This window comes from Fonsecaea monophora, assembly GCF_001642475.1.
Source record: "Fonsecaea monophora strain CBS 269.37 chromosome Unknown Scaff11, whole genome shotgun sequence".
Taxonomy (NCBI): domain Eukaryota; kingdom Fungi; phylum Ascomycota; class Eurotiomycetes; order Chaetothyriales; family Herpotrichiellaceae; genus Fonsecaea; species Fonsecaea monophora.
This window is the reverse complement of record NW_019173942.1, coordinates 400,221-420,242: the sequence shown is the minus strand read 5'-3', so window position 1 is coordinate 420,242 and position 20,022 is coordinate 400,221. Positions and strand designations below refer to the sequence as shown.

The 20,022-nt window shown below is 52.3% G+C and overlaps 6 protein-coding genes across 6 annotated transcripts; 4 read left to right on the top strand and 2 right to left on the bottom strand.

Moving 5' to 3' along the window:
- Positions 1-774: 774 nt before the first annotated feature.
- On the top strand, positions 775-1,592 carry AYO21_02591 (hypothetical protein; the record flags this gene model as incomplete). The annotated part of the gene is made up of 3 exons (XM_022652569.1): positions 775-885; positions 938-1,159; positions 1,218-1,592. The coding sequence occupies 3 exons, from the start codon at positions 775-777 to the stop codon at positions 1,590-1,592; spliced, it is 708 nt and encodes a 235-aa protein (XP_022515257.1).
- A 3,796-nt stretch (positions 1,593-5,388) lies between these two features.
- Positions 5,389-6,872, bottom strand: AYO21_02590 (hypothetical protein; the record flags this gene model as incomplete). The annotated part of the gene is made up of 2 exons (XM_022652568.1): positions 5,389-5,857; positions 6,712-6,872. 2 exons carry the CDS (start codon positions 6,870-6,872, stop codon positions 5,389-5,391), a joined length of 630 nt encoding a protein of 209 aa, XP_022515256.1.
- Positions 6,873-9,391: 2,519 nt separating this feature from the next.
- Positions 9,392-10,252, top strand: AYO21_02589 (hypothetical protein; the record flags this gene model as incomplete). Its single annotated transcript, XM_022652567.1, has 2 exons — positions 9,392-9,781; positions 9,866-10,252. The coding sequence occupies 2 exons, from the start codon at positions 9,392-9,394 to the stop codon at positions 10,250-10,252; spliced, it is 777 nt and encodes a 258-aa protein (XP_022515255.1).
- Positions 10,253-10,834: 582 nt separating this feature from the next.
- AYO21_02588 (hypothetical protein) lies at positions 10,835-14,146 on the top strand (the record flags this gene model as incomplete). Its single annotated transcript, XM_022652566.1, has 1 exon — positions 10,835-14,146. The coding sequence occupies one exon, from the start codon at positions 10,835-10,837 to the stop codon at positions 14,144-14,146; it is 3,312 nt and encodes a 1,103-aa protein (XP_022515254.1).
- A 682-nt stretch (positions 14,147-14,828) lies between these two features.
- On the top strand, positions 14,829-15,617 carry AYO21_02587 (hypothetical protein; the record flags this gene model as incomplete). Its single annotated transcript, XM_022652565.1, has 1 exon — positions 14,829-15,617. The coding sequence occupies one exon, from the start codon at positions 14,829-14,831 to the stop codon at positions 15,615-15,617; it is 789 nt and encodes a 262-aa protein (XP_022515253.1).
- Positions 15,618-16,818: 1,201 nt separating this feature from the next.
- On the bottom strand, positions 16,819-18,890 carry AYO21_02586 (hypothetical protein; the record flags this gene model as incomplete). Its single annotated transcript, XM_022652564.1, has 2 exons — positions 16,819-17,073; positions 17,121-18,890. The coding sequence occupies 2 exons, from the start codon at positions 18,888-18,890 to the stop codon at positions 16,819-16,821; spliced, it is 2,025 nt and encodes a 674-aa protein (XP_022515252.1).
- Positions 18,891-20,022: the final 1,132 nt, after the last annotated feature.

Here is a 20,022-nt window from a genome sequence, read left to right as displayed (position 1 = left end):
GACAGGCTTGTAGGGCCATCACGGCCTTTTAGGCTGTCCATGGGCCTTCCACCAGTCATGTTGCGCCTCTCTCTGAAGCATTACCCTGCCGGTGGTCCACTCCGGAATTGCTGACCTCAGGGTGGAAAGCTTCTAACCTGCTTCCAAAAGTCTTAGAAACAGGGCTTGATGGCGGCGCCAAACCTCTTTTGGTAGTCGGCGTAAGGTGTCCGTTTGGCTGCCAGGCAGACAAGACAGTCTAGCAACGTCAACTTGGGCCTGCGCCTGTTGCTGCCCGTACATTTCCCGTCGGTCAACCCTACTCGTCCCTTTTCAAAGGTGACCCTCCAATGGCCCTTGCCAAACCGCTACGCCCGGCAACCTTCTCTGAACAAGTGAGCAATCCACCCCCTGCAAGCGATCAGTTCGTGATTCTCGGGGCTAACGATACCGGGGTGCTTTCTCTCATGCGGATTAAGACCATGGCAGAACAATTAATCCTCGTATGCCCCTCTAGCGCCGCTGGGCCCTGGATAGCCCTAGCCAGATCCCCTCCCAAAGGCGAATTATATCTTCAATCCCCTTGAACCAGTCCATCGATTTTCCACCGCATCTGACATTGATGAAATACCAAACACAGTCCAAGAATATTTTTTGGGGGTTGTTCAATCTTACATACTCGACGCTTACTCAAGTTCAAGATCCGGGTCTCTAAGAGTCCCAGAAAAGATAAAGACCTCGTCCTCAGACCACCTGGTCCCTCGAATGACGTCGATCTGGGATCGAAATATCAACATGGACTTTGGCTTTGTGAGCTCCCCGAGTCAATCACCAAGTCAATCACTTTTCACCGCCGGACAATACTTCGACAGCACCTCTGAAGGGTCAAGTCCCAACTCGCCTCGTGTAAGTCCACCCCCACCGTATGGAACCCTTCGACCGCTAATCCTCGCCGAAGCAGATGAGTCAAATCATGTTCAACAACGCCCCCATGCAGTATGACCTCTTCCCATATGGAACAACGCCGGCATCGTTTTATCCCGCGAATCAGACGAACAAGATCCCCGTTGAATACAACAACGCCGCAGCCATTGATCAGACCGACCGAAGACGGCGACGATCTGGCAGCACTTCAGCCCCCACAGCCAAGGACAAGGAAACCATTCCAAACATGCACCTGGTTCGTTTCTCACTACCCACCATACTCTGTTGGCAAGGTTCACTGACTTCAATGACAGCGACGACGTGCTCAAAATCGCGCATCTCAACGGGCCTTCCGCGAGAGGAAAGAAAAACATGTCAAGGGCCTTGAGCGCCAATTGGAAGATCTTCATGAGAAGCACCAAGACCTGCTACAGTCATATACCAGACAAGCCGACGAGGTCTCGAAGCTCAATGGCAGAATCGCCGAACTGACAGCAGAGCTCAACGCCCTGCGATCATGTCAAGACCAGTCCTTCAGCGAGATGCTGATGCCAGACAAGTTCGACAAGTTCGATGCCTTCTCCACCCACGACAATATGCTTTACAACGGACCAGAATGCTATTTTGACAAGAATGCTGTGGACCTCAACTCGGAGTTTGCCTTACACTCGTTTGAGGATTCCTTGTAGCATAGTCGTTATCACCAATGGGCAATGGAAAGGGGATGCAACTTTCAACTGGCGTTCTACAGAGGTCTTGAATATCTACCTACCTACACGGGCTGGATTTTCTTTTTTGTGTTTGGGTTTTGTCGATTGCACTTGAGCGAGCGAAGGCGCGCACCGCGCGAGCATGGACGGAATAACTTTTGGTATTCTGCACGACTACACTTTGATGGAACATGTGGTACGCTAGGGGTTCCCTAGGGAGGGAGGAAAAAAAGGGGGTCCCTATGGAAGGAGAACTGGGAGAGTAAAGCCCTTTTGCATGCCTTCTACATGGGTTATCGACGGCGGGCTTTCGCAGGAGCCTTGCGAATGTGGAATACCAGCGGTTCAAAGGACGCACGGATCAACAGGGTGGCAGGCCGGCAACGCCGTGCCGGTTTGAAACATTCATCAAATAATCTTTGTACTACAAGGTGATACCTCCATCAAAGTACACCGACATCTTTCTCGCAATTTCGCAGAGAGACCAACTACTACACCCTGGATGCCGTTCCCGAGCACTGCCTTTCTGGTACGCAAACTTAAAAAGACCATTGCCTGAAGACGGCATTCGCAAAAAGAGTTTGGGAAAGCTAGTTCTCTTTCTTTTTTTTCCCTTGTTCGACAGGCGAGGTCCCCAGCCCTCGTAGTTGGTTGACGCAAGAGAGGCGTCGAGGCGTCCGATCCCCGAAGTAAACCGTGGTCGGTTCCGCGACAGGATTTCCCTGGCCCGGAATGATCGAGGGGTTTAGGACGGCGAACGCGGGGAACATTTCGGTGCTCAGCTGCTGCTCAGCTGCTGCCCTACCAGGACGCTGGGGCCAGGGGTTGGTCGTCTCTATTACCCTTTGCTGCCTTGTCAAAACTATTTTGAGCTCTATAATTCCTGGCCGGCCATACGGGCAGAAGGAATCATTCATCCCAGAATTTGGAAATTCACTCCGGCTTCAGCAAACAAATGCTTTTACTCGATGACGGACTCCCACGGCTGCTCGGTTCTGGAGATTCGGCCTTTGCTCGTTGTCCTGTTTGGGCGAGCGACGGCCCATGTCTATCAACAAGGGGCGGTCCCGAGGGATGATCACTATATCCCTAGGCTTTGTATGAGGTACCCGGCAGGCTACGCCTAGGGCAACCGGGGATGTGCACCTACTTTGACCGCCCTTCGCGAAGAGCTCCCAGAACCAGGGCACAAGTATTCGTATATCACGAAGTCTAATACTGATGCACCTTGCCAGTATCGTCTCTGGGCTCTCGTCTTCTCACTTTCATACCCCTGGACACGGGCTGGGATTCTGTCTACCCGGGGCCTCAAAACATTCAGTTTTATCCAAAAGTGAGCACCGAAGAATAACCCGATGGGGATGAGCGCCCCCGGCGTTCTCCAAGCGAGGAACTCAAAGGAGGGATGCTCATCACACACGTGGGCTTGACTGTGCGACGACGTTTCGAGCACATCGACTCGGCCTTGGTCTGGTAAGGGTGCATGCCTACCAAGTCACCAAGTCACCGAGTTGACCGAGTAAGTTATCATACTGCTACACCTCCTTGCCCAAAACCCTCCACTCACCAGGCGGCAGGTATACTTGACCCCTTGTCGCAGCCTCAAGACTTTCCCAAGCACCCAAGACATTGGGGGGATCATGTCAGCATGCATCCGCACTATCCCACCACACCCGCGCACGCCCACTCATGCCCACTCTCCCTTTTCAACCAGAGGTCCCGCCTCGATGTCGTTTGTGATTCGCCCTGCCCGCCGAATTACGAGAAGCCAGGGTAATACGCCCAGAGACTGGGCATCCGGGTGGGGTTAGCTTGAAGCATCTACTCCGTACTATGTCCTTTGATACTCCGAAGCCCTTTTATTCGTCAATGGGGTTGTATCACTATCTCGATAGCGCTGCCCAAGGTGGTATTTGCGGTTTCGCCTGTAGGGAGAAAAGCAGCAATTGATCGGCATCTCTCCTGCCATGCATGGACCAAGACGTACTCGCTTGTTGCTCCCTTTTTGAACATGCACCAGCTCACACGCAACGCATCCGCATCCCGCACCACTGGTGTGCCCACTGGCCCCCTCATTTGGACCCATCCCACGTGCCAGTCACCATTTTCCATTCTCGGTTAATTTCCAAGAAGGCAATACGAGCGCCAGCTCAAGAGCTGCTTGGTAGTGGGGGAGGTAAAATGTCTTGGCTCGAGCATACCGAGTACCAAGCGTGACGGATCGAACCACCATCCCTCACGTTGACATGTCCGCCGGATATACAGTATTGTAAGGTGGTGGACATGGGCACGACGTACCTAGCTACCATCAGACCGCACCGCATCACCCTCATCCGCCTGCGGGATATTTCTTCCGACCTGGGGGCCTATTTGTTAGGAACTACGGAGGCTTACATACATACCTCATACGTTTTCTAGCCAAAGGAATGAGGTGAGCAAGTGAGAGAGCGGTAAGTAAGACCTATTATCTGGGACATCCCGGAGCGAGGTCCGGGTTGATCACGACGAGCGGGGACCGAGTATCTGCCTATCTATCTCTCTACCTACCGACCTACCTGCCGAGGTCGGTACAAGTACAGTACTGGATACCCATGCTACTTACATCCTGCTGCGAATAATCAGCCCCGACCACTTATGAACTGTGCGTCTGTGTGAGAGAGAAAGAGTTTTGTGCCAAACCCTCGTACTCGCAGCTTGACAGTAACGTGTACCTAGTGGTACTTGGGGAGATACAGAGATGACAGCCAAGGCTCTGCCGACCTTCATCCACCATTCATCTTTTGTGTTTCCCGATCGTGTATCTTTTTCTATCTCTTTCCGTTACTTGTACTAGCTCTGGACCAGGAAGGTTATTTACTCCCAGGAGGAGTGTAGGCGAGAGGCTGCTTGGCTGCTTGGCAGCTTGGTGGGTGAAAAGGTCCGAGTGCAAATATGGAGAGTGGGCGAGTGGGCAAGTAGGGCGACAGGCGACAGGCGACCGGCGACCGGCGACCGGCGAGTAGGTAATAGCCAAAAGGTAAAATGCTGCCTACAGTACCTTGCCTGCTTGTAGGGAGCCTTGGGAGCTAGAGAAAGACGAAAAAAGGCGAAGAATGAGAAGAGAGAAAAAACACGTGGCAATGACATCATCCTGCGAGCGAATAGGCTGGTTTGTTTACCTAGTTCTTCCTTGTAGTATCTATGTAGATATCTAGGTACCTACACCAAGTCAGGGAGGCGAGGGAGGGCCCAAGTAGGGCAGTACGAGGACAAGTAAGCGCCCAGCCCGAGTCACGCCAGCCACGCCAGTCCAAGAAAAACCATCCACATTGCATTATAGCATGACGGTTGCGTGCAGTGGTCGGTTTATATTTGGAGACAAAACCGTGCACCGGTCACCAGGCACGCTATGACTACGAGTACAGGTACCGATTACAGGTACTACTACTAGTCCAGAGTCCAGAGTTCAGGCTCCAGAGGGGATGGATACCTACCCACCTACTTGTTACTACTTGTTACTAGAGTCTGGAGTCTGGAGTCTGGAGGTATGTAATCATGTCCAGCCAAAGAGATGCGACAAGGACGAGGTTCCGCAGTGAGCCGAACATTTCCAAGTATGTACGTACGTTTCGATCTGTGGTCTGTGAAAGCCAGCCCCTCGGAAAAAAGCGCACAGAGATTCGCAATAAGGGGTTGAGAGCCTTGTTCGTGACGGTGGAGGTTTGGCGGAGCCCTGATCCGGGTCGCCTCTGCCTCTGCCTCTGTGCTTGTGCTCGATAAATCCACGTCTACCTACCTACATACTTGATGACCCGTTGTAGTACTCGAGGACGCGCAAGAAGACGGACACGAAGGCATTCAGTCTCAGGTCTGCGAGTGTCCGTTCTTCCAGGAAAATATCCGCGTCGTCCTCCTGGACGACGCAACTCCAGGGACGGCCGAGGCGAAGCACGGTCTCCAGGTATTTCTCGACTTCGACGGGCTCGGTTCCAATGTCCCTGCATGTCACGCGATACAGAGGCTTCTGTGCATAGTCGGCGACACTCTCGGGCGTGTAAGTTTCGCCCGTGCCTGGTCCCCCATGTAACAAGACGATCAAGCCGTTCCCTTTACCGGCGATCAAATCGGTCGACGTCTCAATCTTCAGCTGATTCTTGATCAGGGCTTCGAGTAGATCCTTGGTGTCCTCCTCCGCCACGAGATTCTGAAATGCTTTGGTGTTCCACTGGACGTCGGCAATGTATTCCACTTCTAGATCAACCCGTCTCTTTTCAATGAAGCGGTATCCGTTATTTTTTTATTTTTATTTTTTGAAGAAGGCAACAGCATTGGAAAAGGATAATTAGGACATTCCTCTCGGGCGAAGACCTCCGCGGAGAGGTCCTCCGACGCTGTCGGAACCTCTTTTGAACTAGTGCCTCCGTGCATGCGCAAGTAGGTCTGGGGGCCGATCACGTATCTTGATATGGGCCACTGAGCCCAGAATCGATCATAAAGAACCCTCGACAGAGTCAAGCCGTCGTGAGAAAGAGGCACATTCCACAAGGGCGAGGAAGACCTCTGAAGATCCAGAACTGGTGATGGTTGGGCTTGACGCTGCCAATGTCGGACGAAGGAGAAGCCGCCTTGAACCGAAAGGTAGACCGAAGTGAAAAGAGGGCGAGTCGCGAGCGGGTGGCTTAGAAAGCAATACGGTGAGAATGAAAAAGGATTGGAAGGGAGAGAGCATGGCAGGCGGACGAGAGTTCCATAACGTCAACAGCGGCGGCGAGCCCAGCATGCGATTATACCTGAACAAAAATGGAATGGGACGAATGAAGCACAGTTCGGGGTATATATATTATACCCTATTTAATATATATATAATATATACATGCCGAGAGGCCACCGACTCCAATTGCTAAACCTTGACCTTGATCTCGACCTCGAGACCTAAAAACGCCTACTGGCACATAGCGCAGGTATAGGACAAGACGGACCAAAAGGTGCCGCCTGCCACTTCCTCCATCGACACCCATTGTCTATTTTCTGGTGTTGATGATGATGATGATTCAGGAGTTCATGGTGTTCTTTCTCCCTGGCTCCATCCTTCATTCTTTATGCTTTTATCGATCGAAACCGGGCGGCTCTCTTCCTGGCTTCGGCGACGCTGGCTGGGTCGCGGACACCCCACATGAACAGGCCCAAGGGGATCATGAAGGCGGTGAAGAAGCCGGCGAACTGCATGTTGTGTCGTGCCATGGACACTGGCGATGGTCTCCAGACGAGAGGGGTCGTCATTTTGATATGTTTTGTTTAGATGTTGGTTTTGGGAGTGGGATTGGAGATGGTAATGGATCTGATATAGTCGAGACGAGACGCTTTGCTTTGGGTCGTCGATGATATTTTATCTCGAAGTGAATTCTATCGATTTCGTTTCGTAGGCGGAGCCGCTTTGGTTGTCTTTTCCGGAAGTCTTGCCCAAAGTAATAGGGATATATTTACAATGGAATGCAATGGGTTGTTGATGTCGATGTGAATCTGTAAAAAAGGTACTGGAGAGCCACCCCCAACCCATCCCCTTATATACTCTTGTCCCTTCATCTCCTCTTTTCAGCCCATACGTGTCCCAGGCCAGAGTGCAAAGGGCTGTGGAGGGTAGGGAAGGACACCAAGCAAGCAAGCACACCACACTGGTGTCATGATCATACCACACCCCCCAAATCCTTCTACCAAGTACCGCAGGTTACAAGTATGGGGGACAAGAAAGTAAGCGCAAGGTACGTGGAAAATGCCGCAAGACGTGTGTACCACTGTGCAATAATGTTACTACCCACCTAAGAATTCTCCTACGGAGTACTCAAGTAGTATGTACCTTTGCGTGCTTGTAAATAATCAGTCGATAAGTGGAGTGATTGCCATCAGGTGCTTGTGCTTGTGCTTGTTTGTTGCTTGGGTGCTTGGGTGTTTTTGCGGAGTGAGGAGGATCGGCATATGTCATTGTCATGCCACTATTTGGTGCCACCACCACCGACTCCACCAATCACAACATTTTCCTTCTTTTTCCCTTGTGGTATGGCCGTGACGGACTGACTGACTGACCAGCGGCCCTTGATTATTATTGCCCAAGTCACGCAACAACTAACAAGTATTTTCTCCCCCGCAATCAACTACTTTGACAGCCATCAACAAATCATCTCACGTCGGGAAGATCGGGAGTGAGAACCCTACAATAATAAGAGTGACAATACAGTGCCTGAGCGCTTACTTGATCGTCGGAACTCGCCGGGGCAAGTAGAACGGCAGTCGAATTCGGTTCGTTATTCTTACCCTTACAATTCCGCTCCTTTGGCTCCTTGGTGGTGGTCATCAATCAGCCTTGTGCAGCCTTGACATCTCAGCTGGTGCTGGTGCTGGTGCTGGCTCACTACCTCAATGGCCCAACATGGTTTACCTGGCATCTTTGAGTGATTGAGAGTCACTACTGTGGTCAATGTGCAACTGAGAAGACCGTGCTGCGTCTCATGTCACATACATGACTCTCAAGGCCGCACACTGCATCAATTGTATCATCATTCATCCAGACTCGACAATCCCTGGAACCCCGACCAGATCCAACGGCGATGATGGTCCTCAATTCCTCAATAAGTCACCGCTCTTGAAAGGTGAGCATCACGGGTGGGATCCTCAAAGTCGTGCGTGCAATGCCCTGTGCATGCGTCTTACCTACTCTCTTACTGGAATTGGCCCAATATCCGGGGAACCGTGGCTCAATCACCCCGAAAGAGCTTAGGAAAATCGAGTAACAGGTCCTCGGTAGACCCCGCCACTTCTGCAATAGTGTCTTTGTCCGTGAAATGAGGCACGGATGAAAAGCGCCGAGTATTTGTTGAGTTTACGTACACGTTATAGAGAACGAGGTAAAGGCAGGGAGGTTCGTTGCTTGAGGCGTTCTCCGGCCTTTGAGATAGTGCATGTCTCACTCTGCGATATCCAGCGCTATTGTTATTGCGACGAGCAAAGGCCTGAAATGATTGATTACTTGTAAATTGACTTCCCTGTTCTAGAGACAAAAGAGTACCCAGGCGCCCTAAGATATTGAGTTCTACCCCCCTGAGCTTTGTGTAGTCCCAGCCTGGGGTGTTTCAGCCACATTTCTTGGGCTCGTCTTCCGCACGTCTTCCGCACAGGGCAGCTGTTCTCGCCTATCAACCACCCCTCGTCGTGCCGTTCCGAGGGCCCGAACCGTGCGAAGTCGTCATTCTTTTGTGTAACCTTCGTGAGAATACGAGATCGAGATGTTAAAGTGCCCGTCAAATCGACTTCATGCTCGTCAGTCAAATTTTCAGCCTGCATTTTTCCAAGACACTCTCTGTGACCAACGAGCTCACTGTCCATAGCTGCCACTACCGAGTACAGAAACCAAACTTACAAGTAGCCGGGCTAGCTGTCGCGCCAACCCCTCCGTGGAGTCGACAACTTGAGATAGATCGGTCCTTAGACGAAGTTGGAGCCTTGTTCGCTAAAATCCCTGTTATCGCAATTTCCTCTGTCTTGCTCTCTTCTCGCTTACACCGCCAGCATCCAGAAAAGATGCCTCTGCTGGTCGAGGTGCAAAATAGATCAGTTACACAAAATGGAGGTTGTGCAGGTTAAAACCTACCATGGTTCCAGCCTGTGTTGGAAAGTACCTACAGGCACCATCTTTCTTTGAGTAGCCTGTCACATCTTGCTTCTTCTTCCATTTGCACAAGTACAGGCAACTAGACATGCGTCTCTCAAAAGCACTTGTGGCGGTAGCGCCTCTGCTCGCGACAGCCATGGGCTCAGCGATACCGTCTCTCGAAACGCGCCAGGCTGGATGGCCAGCTTGCCAGCAGACGCTCAGTTGCACATTCGACCAGATCCAGTCCTCCACCATGCAGGAACGCTTAGCATTCGTGCAATACATGGAAAGTCAATGGTTTGGTCCCTTGAACTCTGCCAACCAATTCCGCGCCATTGAGGGAGTCATCACCTTCTTTATCGGCAAGAACCTCGGCGCCCCGAACAGTTGGATCAGTTACGTAGATACGGGCATCGTCGAGGCCATCCAACGCGGCGGTGCCATGGCCCTCGGTCTCAGCACGGACACTGGTGGAAACCCTGGTACCACACTGTGGAGGGACTTTTTCATCGGCATGCGAGACGGGACGTACACAACAAGACAGGTACGTCTATTGCTGTGTCTCTCTCGTGCCCCAACCATCTCTCTATTCCTCACAGTGCAGACTTTTCTCTAACTCTCAATGCAGGACCACGATTATGCCTGGGGATTGGCAGAAGCCACCGCTACCGAATGGTCCAAAGCCCAAAAGGCCGACATACTCGCTTCAGCACCTGCCACCCAACAGGAATTGAACTGGTACCAATTCACCGTCCTGTTCAGATGGATTCTGCGCCACGAACCGGAGACCATTCTCCTCCTGACCCCGATTTTCCTGTTCAAGGCCGACGACTTTGTGTATTGGCTCACAGATGTGACGAGGTCTGAGCCTACGATTTGTGGATCACAGGCAGCCTGGTCCATATCAGGGTCCTTCAGCTTCACGCTTGATAGCATCCTTGACTTTCCTGAGAATGTTGTGGATCTCTTGAGAGCTGTCTACGACTGTGGTAGCGACTTTTTTGAGAACTCTTGAACGTCAATTGTGCTTGCGACGGGGCGGGACTGGAGGGGAGGATGTTGGCGACTTTGATTCTACGGACTTGTATATTTACTGATGACAACGTACACATGTAATGGTTTCACAATTGATCGACACTGCCAACTGCCCATTATTTTGACTCTATGTAGATGTCCCGGCTTGAGCTTTATACTGTGGAAAGCAGCGCCACAGCCAAGACTTATGAGGCTGAGGAAAGTGGCGTCGTCTGCCTTTCCCGTATCGGGAAGGAATGTAAACACGAGATTGCGAAAGTGCGTTCAACCACCACCATCAATGAATGATCTTCACAACAACCATTTCCAACTCGTTTCACCGAGTTGTTTCGCTCATTTCGGTTGCAGGCCACCTCCATGGACGAGTGAACATTATTTTAGTGGGAGGAGTGGTATTGACGGCCCTGGATGACTCGACCCCTGCGAGACCACACCGCCGATAATTTCGCGATTAAATGACGATTGCGGCTGGGCATTTGTCGTCTTTACTTTGCCTATTCACTGTCGGCACCCGATGCTTTCCCTCTCGTCCTGAAGCGACATATGACCCGCAATGTGAATCATGTCCTCACAGCCATATAGTCTTCGAAGCAGGCTGAACAACCAGTCCCCCTCCCTCCGCTCGAGCCCGCTCCCTTCACCCATCCCTAAAGCCGGTTTCGGACTACCTCGCAAAGCCCGCTCTACAGACTATGCGTTACAACTGCAGAGGGTGATTGGGACAACCACGAATGGTCCCAGTGGGCTGGCATGCTGTCCCAAGACCAGCTCGTACGCCTATTGTGCGGGCGCAGTAGCCGTGTTGGCGAGGCTTGGTTTGGACCATACACCTGCACTCCGATATTTCAAAGCTCGACCGACTGCGGGCTCACTGAACCCTCCGACTTCTCATTATGAAAGCTCGCCGGCTACCACGCCGTCCAGGAGGAGGATCAGCACATTTACTCCTCGAAAAGGACTGGAGGATTATACCGGTGGCTCCGCCGCCCGCGAGTGGGTAGACGAGTCATCAGGGCAGACTTGGACAGCAAGGGAGCGCATCAAAACCGCAGCCTGTGTGGCTCTGAGCCGTGATGGCCACTGGCTTGCAGTAGGGGAGGCTGGATACAACCCTCGGGTTCTGCTGTTTTCAACAGCTGACGAAGCGTCCTGTGAGGTACCCACTTCCATCATCACGGATCATACGTACGGCCTGAGGTGCATAGCTTTTAGCTCTGACACGAAGCATTTGGCCACCCTGGGCGACTACAAGGATGGATTCTTGTTTGTCTGGTCCTGTAATGCCAAAACCGGCCAGCTGAGTTTGCATTCGGCGAACAAGTGCACTGCCAACATTTTTGATATGACCTGGTGTGGCAACCATGTCATAACCGTCGGAACGAGGTGTGTTCGACTCTGGCAGATACAAGGCGCGCGAAAACAGTCGTCTACCAGGAGATTGCGGTACCGCGCGTCCGAAGCACCTCCGTCAAGCCCCGGACCAGTACCATTGCAAAGCCGCAATGTTCTGCTGGGGCCAATGGTGGACAGCACATTTACATGTGTCGTATCGATCGATGAAATCAACGTCGTGATTGGCACAGAAACTGGACAGATTTGTTTGGTCGACATCTCTCAGAACGTGCTGGAGCTCAAAGTTTTGCGGAAATTGGACTTCTGCATCACTTCCCTCGCCTTTGTCCCGGAAGATAGGAGACTGTTGGTGGGGACACCTCATGGCGTCCACAGCGAGAATTTTGACCTTCTACGGAAAGAGGAGAATAAATCACCTTCCAAGCTCTCGTCGCGGAAACCTCGCTTGTCATCCATACGCCGCTCGCTCGGCTTGCTTGACCAAGCGGAAAGAAGTTTGGTGGCGATAGGATCCCTCACTGACCACACGATTACTCTCAACAACGATGGTTGTCTGCAAATCCAACGTCGTGGTTCCGAGAATGGGGATAAACCTCAACCCACATTTGCAGCTCATAAAAGTGTCATTCTAGGAGTTCAGACACTTCCAGACTCTGCTGCTCAAGGCAATTTCTTCACCTACTCAAAGAATGGAGAAATCAAATTCTGGAGTTCCAATGGCACACTCTTGAAGCAAGAGAATCTGCAGCCTGACGTGGCCGAGTCACGAGACGACGAGTTCGAGAATGAGCTGACCCAGATGCGTTTTCTCTCCCCTCATGATATTTTCATTGCTGGCGATCGTTTTGGCTTGTTGAAACTGATCAAGAGCCGCGATTGGCAAATTGCACATACCATCAGGGCGCACAGCGCAGAGATCACCTCGATCGACATTCTCGAGACTGCATCGCTTGTTGCGACATGCAGCAGAGATCGGATGATACAATTATTTCACGTCAACGCCGATTCCTTTGAGCTTCTACAGACGATGGATGACCACGTTGGATCCGTCAATCAAGTCATGTTCATCCAGGATGGGCAGAAATTACTGTCTTGTTCCACAGACCGGTCTCTGATCATTCGCGAGCGGATGCTCCGACAGCCGGAGGGAGCGAAAGCCGTGGCCTATCTCTCCACCAAGGTGTTGACACTTAAAGGCACCCCGTTGTCGATGGCGATGGCAGCGCACAACACCTTGTTCGTATCGACCATGGACCGTCGTGTCACAACTGTCGATATCTCTACTGGCACCTTGCTCGAGTCCTTCAAGGTCGGAGATGCAGACAGCGATGACACGGTGTTTTTGAATGCCATGGTCAGCTCCTCGATCCCGGACAGTGCGGATCAAAAGATGCTGATCGGATACTGCTCTATGGACAAATCTATCCGAGTCTACAGTGAAAGGAATTTCAGCCTGCTGGCCCGGGAATCTGGACACACAGAGGGAGTGAGTGATATCGCTCTCCTCGAACAACCCGACAACTCGAGTCCTGGTTCTCGATGTACGGTCATAACTACTGGGTTGGACGGCACTATCATGATCTGGAGCATCTCAAAGATAACACCCTTGTTACTGACACCGACCCTCCTTCAGGGCCAAGCTATAGGCTTGGGGTTGGCGGCTGACGAGACTGAAGTGGCCAAACCCACGCCTTCGTCACTCCCGCCACTGAGAAGGGTTTTGACGAAGAGTGACATAACAGAACTTCTAGGGGCGAATGGGCAAGCGTCACCCTCGACTCCTCGATCTCTCTCGCCAGTGAGATTACAACGCAAGACATCGAGACTTGCTCTTGCGACGTCCCTGGAAGACCTTGAAGAAACGCCAACGAGGAGATCTGGGCACCCTGGTGAGCACAATGATTCACAAAGTGGTGATAAAGCAGAGATTCGACGTTCACCCTCTCCACCGCCACGAGTGGCACCAAGGTTGAGGAGTCAAAAGTCTCGAGCAGACATCAATAAGGACCTCGAGTCGAGGAGGACGCCATTGGCAGAGCGCTCACCGTCGCCACCGGCAACAGCTGCCTCGATGCCGTCCACGCCTAAACAACGGCAAAAGGCCAATAACGGTCGATTGCGAAGACCGCCGTCGATTCCATCTGACCTGCGGGCTCAAGCTGCAGCACAAGGACGTCGACAGAGTATGAGCCAAGCATCCGAGTTTGGAAGTTTGGCCATGGCAACCGACCAGGCGACGCGAATGCTAAAAATATATAAGAAGAAGCTGACCATCAGTAAAGAAGTGGTGGATCTGAACGACTTGGAGTTGGAACTTTCTGGGTTGTTGAAAAATGTCCAGGAGAGGAAGAACAGAACGGGGCAACAGCAAGACCCCAAAGCGGCAAGTAGCAGCGAAAAGGGTAAAGCTGCCACCGAGAGCGAGATTGACCAATTGGCCATTTTGATGGGGGCATCAAGCTTGACTCAATCTCCAACAACAGCCACAACCAGCAAGGATACGCTGGCGTCGGAGGCATGAATCTAGCCTTTTTTTTTCGGTTTTGTTGAGTATTTTGACAAATTTACGACGGAAAGAGCTGAGCTGTCTTGATCAACCAAATCGGTTAAAGGCAGGGAGTTGGACGGGAATTTTCTTGCTGCGAGAGTACTTTCAGTATGTTAATCTGGGAATTGGCATGGAGGTTTTGTTTTTCTTTCTCAACTTGAAATGGAGAGAGAATGGTCCGGCTGCACAAGGACCCAGGGAAGAACCAAAACACAAGGCTGGAAAGCGACAGGGACGATGGTGAGGAGCCAAGGGGGCGTTTGGGTTCAAAAAGGATGATACCACTGTTTCTTTCTGCGTGTAAATATGAGCGAGGTGATGGAGAAAATGGTTACTTGAGACCAGCTATACCTGTAAGGTCAGAGCAGATCAGGCGATGTGTTGAATTGATATCTGGACATCAAAGTGTCTTCCCTTCTCAGCCTTATGTATCTCAGTATCAGCCTTGTCAATGTGGGGTGCATATGTCAGTCTCACATTCGACCACTCCCCGCATTCCCAACAACACCTGATTTCTCTGCTAGGTATGAGTTCATGTCACATTGCGATCACAACATACAGCGACTGACTACTCTAGAGCATTAGCGTGCACAATACGACCATACATTCCAGTTCTACGTCGTTGTGCAGAGAGAGAGAGGGGGGGGAAGATAAGATGTCTACCAACATCAATACCAGCAACCCTGCTGAACCCTCGCTGTCTACACACCTACATTACCTGCGCCATGCACTCTCCCTGGCGCGCCGGTCGCCGCCGAAACCGACGAATTTCCGCGTTGGATGCGTGATTGTGGCGTTTGACAGAAAAAGAGGGGGCGCTGGTGAAGATGAAGAAAAAGAAAGAGAAAAAGGCCAGGTCCTCGCTACGGGATATACCTTGGAACTCGAGGGGAATACGCACGCGGAGCAGAATGCGCTGGCGAAACTCGCGCGCGAGCATGGAATTTCTCTCTCTTTGGAGACACCTTCGGAGACACCTTCGTCGTTGGAATACCTCGCAGAACTCGGCCGCGAGGTCCTCACGCCAGAGAAGAATGTCTACCTGTACACGACGCTGGAACCGTGCGGGAAACGCCTCAGCGGGAACATACCCTGCGTGCAGCGGATTATTGCGACGAGGACGAGGACACCACCGCCTCCGGGATCGACCGGCGACAGCACATCAGGCGGAGGAATCCGCAAAGTCATCTTCGGCGCCCGCGAACCCGGCACGTTCGTGCAGGACTCGGCCAGCCTGAAGATCTTGGACGCGGCCGGCGTGCCCTGGGAGTACGTGCCGGGGCTGGAGGAGGAGATTCTCCGCGTGGCCAAGGAGGGACATTCCAACCAGGTCGTGCAGGGGGGCACCAACGTCGACGACATCTCGCCCGAGGAGAGGAGGCGGCAGGAGGCTCTCCCGCGAAATCCAAAGAAGAGGATGATGGAGGTCGATGTCTCGCGGTGACACTACACACACTACCGGCACATCATCACTGACACCACACCACTGACTTGTCCTTTGGGGCTATGGGGACTTTCGGTGACCACAACCACAACCACAAACTTGTCAGAATGTGGGAATGTGGTTTGGACATTCCCACCGTCGTCGTCCCTGTCCTCGGGTACAGATACAACTGCCGCTTTAGTCTCGATATCGGTCTCGGCACCCTGGCCCTGGCCCTAGCCCACAACGACTCGATACGATACCAGCACAGCAGAGAGGCCACCCAACCCAGACAACTGAGTTCCCCTGGTCTCTTGACTCCACACATGGTCCGCAGGACGAAGAAATACACTCTACAACATAATGAAGGATGTGCAAAAGTCAGAAATGGAAACCTTTTACTCCGACGTATAGACACGTGGGAATTGGATTGCTATTGAACATCTGGCTGCCCTTTATTTCATACTCTTTTGGCCGGTCCTGTGTTGATTCAGCGTTTGAACACCGATTCATCTCGCCCAATAACACCCAATAACAATCATATCATTCATTCACAATCGTCATTTCCAATTTTCGGCTGTCGGTTGAGGTTCCGTTGATCCTCTTTCATGTTGATGCTCGTGCTCCACTGTCACTGCACCTTGCACGCTGCATGTCTGGCATATCCCCTTGGCATCTCTGGTGACCACATGCCTGGTTGGCAGATCCATTCCGCTCGCGGGAATACTCGTTGGACCCCTTCTCCTGACAGCTCCATCCATTCTGCTGCCCATTAGTTCTCAGGTCGCGACAGAAACATCGGGCTGAAAAGGTGTACGAAGGACAGGTTCCGGCGAAAAGAGTTCGCAGTGCTCGCCTCGCCTTGATCCTTTTCGACAGATGATTTGGAGAGTAATGGCTGGTTGAAATTCGTGCCCTCCAAAAGCGTCGGGGTCCTTGTTCCCTCGCTCGTGCCTTCAGGATCTTCGAACGATGCCGTCCTCTTCCCATTTTGGATACCGTCATTCTGTCTCTCCTTTTCCCAGTTGGCCTGTTTCACCTCCCAATACCTTTTCTGGTTCTCCTTTTCTGATTGCTAATCAATTCTTCCCTGAAGCCGCTCCAGCTTGGCTTCTTGCTCCTTCCAATGCATTTTGCGACTCTTTTGCTTTTGCTTCTGTTTAATTTGTGATTCCGCCGCCTTTTTCACCAGGTATTTCTGTCGTGAACCCGTCTTTGACCGCTAGTCAATTCTCGCCTGTTGCAAGCCCCTTCGTTTCGGAGGCAGATGGCTGGCCGTTAAATTGTTGGATAAACGTATTTTAGCGCTACTGATGCGAACATTTGAGTGGCTCTTCTTCATTTTCTTCCGCGCAACCATGACGGGCACCGAGGACTTGGTGACGAGATAGTTGGAGAAGGATCCGAGGAGGACGCCCTTAAGAGAACTGCGGCCACGTGTGCCCACAACGCATAGAGTAGGGTCGAGTTGGTCAATCTGGAAGAGAGTCAGACATGATCATGTACACAATCAGGGAAACATACCGCTCCAAGAATCAAATGTTTTGGACTTTTGCAATGGATGACTTCCACCATACACCTCACTTGCAGTGTCGTCTTGCGGACCAGCTTGACAAAGTCCTGTGTCAGGCCCTCAATAGCCTTCAGACGCTCCATTTCTTTCTTAGAGACTTTTCTTGCGTCGACACTACCAGTCAGGCTCTCGACTTCGGTCGCTGGGATATACTGTGACTCCTTCCCCAGTCCGAAACTTGTGCCACCTCCCTGGGTTGTCTGGCGCGTCAAGGTCTGCATAACGTCGGAAGCGTCCTTGCCAGCCTTGGTCCCTTCGGCTGTCAGTACTTCTCTTTCAGCTTCGCTGGTCTTTCCGGCGCTTTCGTCCTCTATCGCGTAGATGGCAAGGAGAGTGTCTCCATCCCTCATCATTGTGCCCACAACCCATTCCATGGCATAACTTGCTTCGACACTTAGATCACTGCAAAGGAGGTAGATTCTTGCCGTTCTTTTTCCAACTTCCGCCTCTTGGTAGAAATGGGCCCAGTTGCCTCGCAGAATGATCCGCACGTGTCGGTCAGCCACTGTCGAGTCGAGTGGTGATATATTCAGCGCCAGAGTTTTGGCTTTCCTGATAGCGGCTTCTTCGTCATCATCCTCTGCGGATGTCACAGACGACCGTCTGAGAGGTGTACTCGTGCCGCCTTTCTGGTCGGTCACATTTTCCCCAGTGGGACTGGTGATGGAAATGGAGGGTTCAAGTAACGACCTGACGAATTGTTGAGAATGTGAGGTTCTCTTAGCATCCTCAGGTGACGAAGCACCATTCGTATCAGAAGGCTTTGCATCGACTATCTCGGCGGTGGTTGACAGTTTTCGTCTTTCCGACCGACCCCTAGTCTCGTCTTCGTCACTACTGTGAGATATAGCATCCTCATCACTGTCATCCAGGGCTTCCTCCTCGGCCGCAACACGTTCCTTGGCCAGATTATCAATTCCCTCCTCTGAGTCTTCAGTCGTGGTCGAGAAACTACCCGACGACAATCGTAGGTGTGCCTGATCGTCCACAACAGTTCCTGAGTTCGTCGTCAAGGGACCCGCTGGGCTTGTGGGGCTGAGGAATCCTGCCTTTGAGGGATCAGGCTTTCGAATACGTGAGGATGGCGATCTTGAACTGACACCAGCAGCCGCAGTAGAATTATGTTTCCCATGCGTCCCTCCTGATGCGCCTACATGTAGGGCACCGAGATCTCCTGACAAAGCAGCGGCCATGGCGGCGCCAGATCCCTCACGTTGCCTCTTCGAACCTGGAGGGGATCGAGATGCAGACGAAGATGAAGGTATTGCGGAGATGTCAAACTGATATTTTTCCTCAAACCCTCGCTTCTCATCCGTTTCTATCTTGGGAAGTCCCACTGGCCGCTCCGTCTCTGAGGAGTTACGTTGTCGCGTGGTCACCGGAGAGGCCTTCGTGAGGACGGGAGAGCTCGGTTTGCTGGAATGAGGAGAGGTCCAGCTACTGGGATCTGAGGGGTCGAGTTCTTTCATCGGCCTTCTTGATGAATGGGGGCTCGTGACTCCCACGCCAATGCCCGCGATGGAGCCGTGTCGAGGAGTCGGAGAATCGACGTCGAGCATGCTGCGGATTGGCGGCGGAGTGGCGGTTCTCGGAGGTTTGAATCTGGGAATGGGACTAGAGGGTCTTTTTCGATCCAGGGCAGCTAAAACTTCTCTGTTTTCTTCATCAAGCAATGCCTCCAGGCTCATGGGAGCTCGTGACCTCGAAGGCGGTCGATCCATGGAGTTACGGCGGTGAAAAGGACTCTTTGCGGGAGTAGGGGATAGTAGAGCAATGCAACTGACTTACAACAGGGATATGACAGAGGTCGTATGTATGCCTCATGAAGTGAATGCTAAGAGCAATGGACAACAGGTTGGCTCGTTGTTTCTGTGGCAGTCCGAATGGATCGCCTGCGCTTGCCAGTGGGATTGACACTCTTGGCCGCAGGCGGGACAGATGGCGGGCGACCAATGATCAACCAAGCACAGCCTCTCTGCCCAGGAGTCAAGTTGAGCGGTCTTGAGGCAGATGGGGCATCAGCGAGGAGATAGCGCTGTCCCAGCTCGTAATGTAAGCAGGTCCGTGTGTATACATGGCAGGACCGAGCGCATCTGAGAATCTGTCAGAGGGGTATATCGTTGACCACGATGACGATGCGGACATTTGATGTGTTGAGAAGTCGCATGTCCAACAGGGAGGGGACTCAGTTTGTGGGGCGCTGGGACAGGCTTGAGGGGAGATGGTGATAGAGGGAGCCAGCCACACAGCCACCAGGGGCCAACTTGGGTCTGGGGGCTCCTTGGCCTATCGATAAGAGTTGCTTAAGCTTCAAGCCTGCCTAGCGAGCCCTACGTTACTACCCAGCAAGGCCAGCTACCTCTCACACTGCCTAAGTGCCCTTCCCTTCAGAAGCATGTCCACGCATGTCATGCATGCCACCAGCCGAGGTAGCGCCCAAAGCGCCCTAGCATAAGCTCTCACGCACCCCTCCAATAACATCGGTGCCAATCCTCCTTTGGTGACCCTTCCGTCATAATGCTTGCGGCTTCATGCATCTCCAACTCCTTAGCTTGCACGCAGCAACCCCTCCTCGACACCGTCATTGGCCCCCTTCGTCGTCGATGCCAACTTCTCCCAGTAGATGGAGTACAAGCGTCCAAAGGTCCCAAGGCTGATGTCGAGAAACGCCTTGGATATTTCCGGAGCCTGAGGAAGAAGGAGCTCAAGTCCTGTCCCCATCGTGAGGCCAACTGCTGACCTACTGTTCTAGCTCCAATTCATGCCAACCCTGACCTTCCACGCGCCTCCGAGAATGCTACAAATATTCCCAGCCTTCCCATTTTTCGCCATGGCTGACGTTCCCCTTCCAAA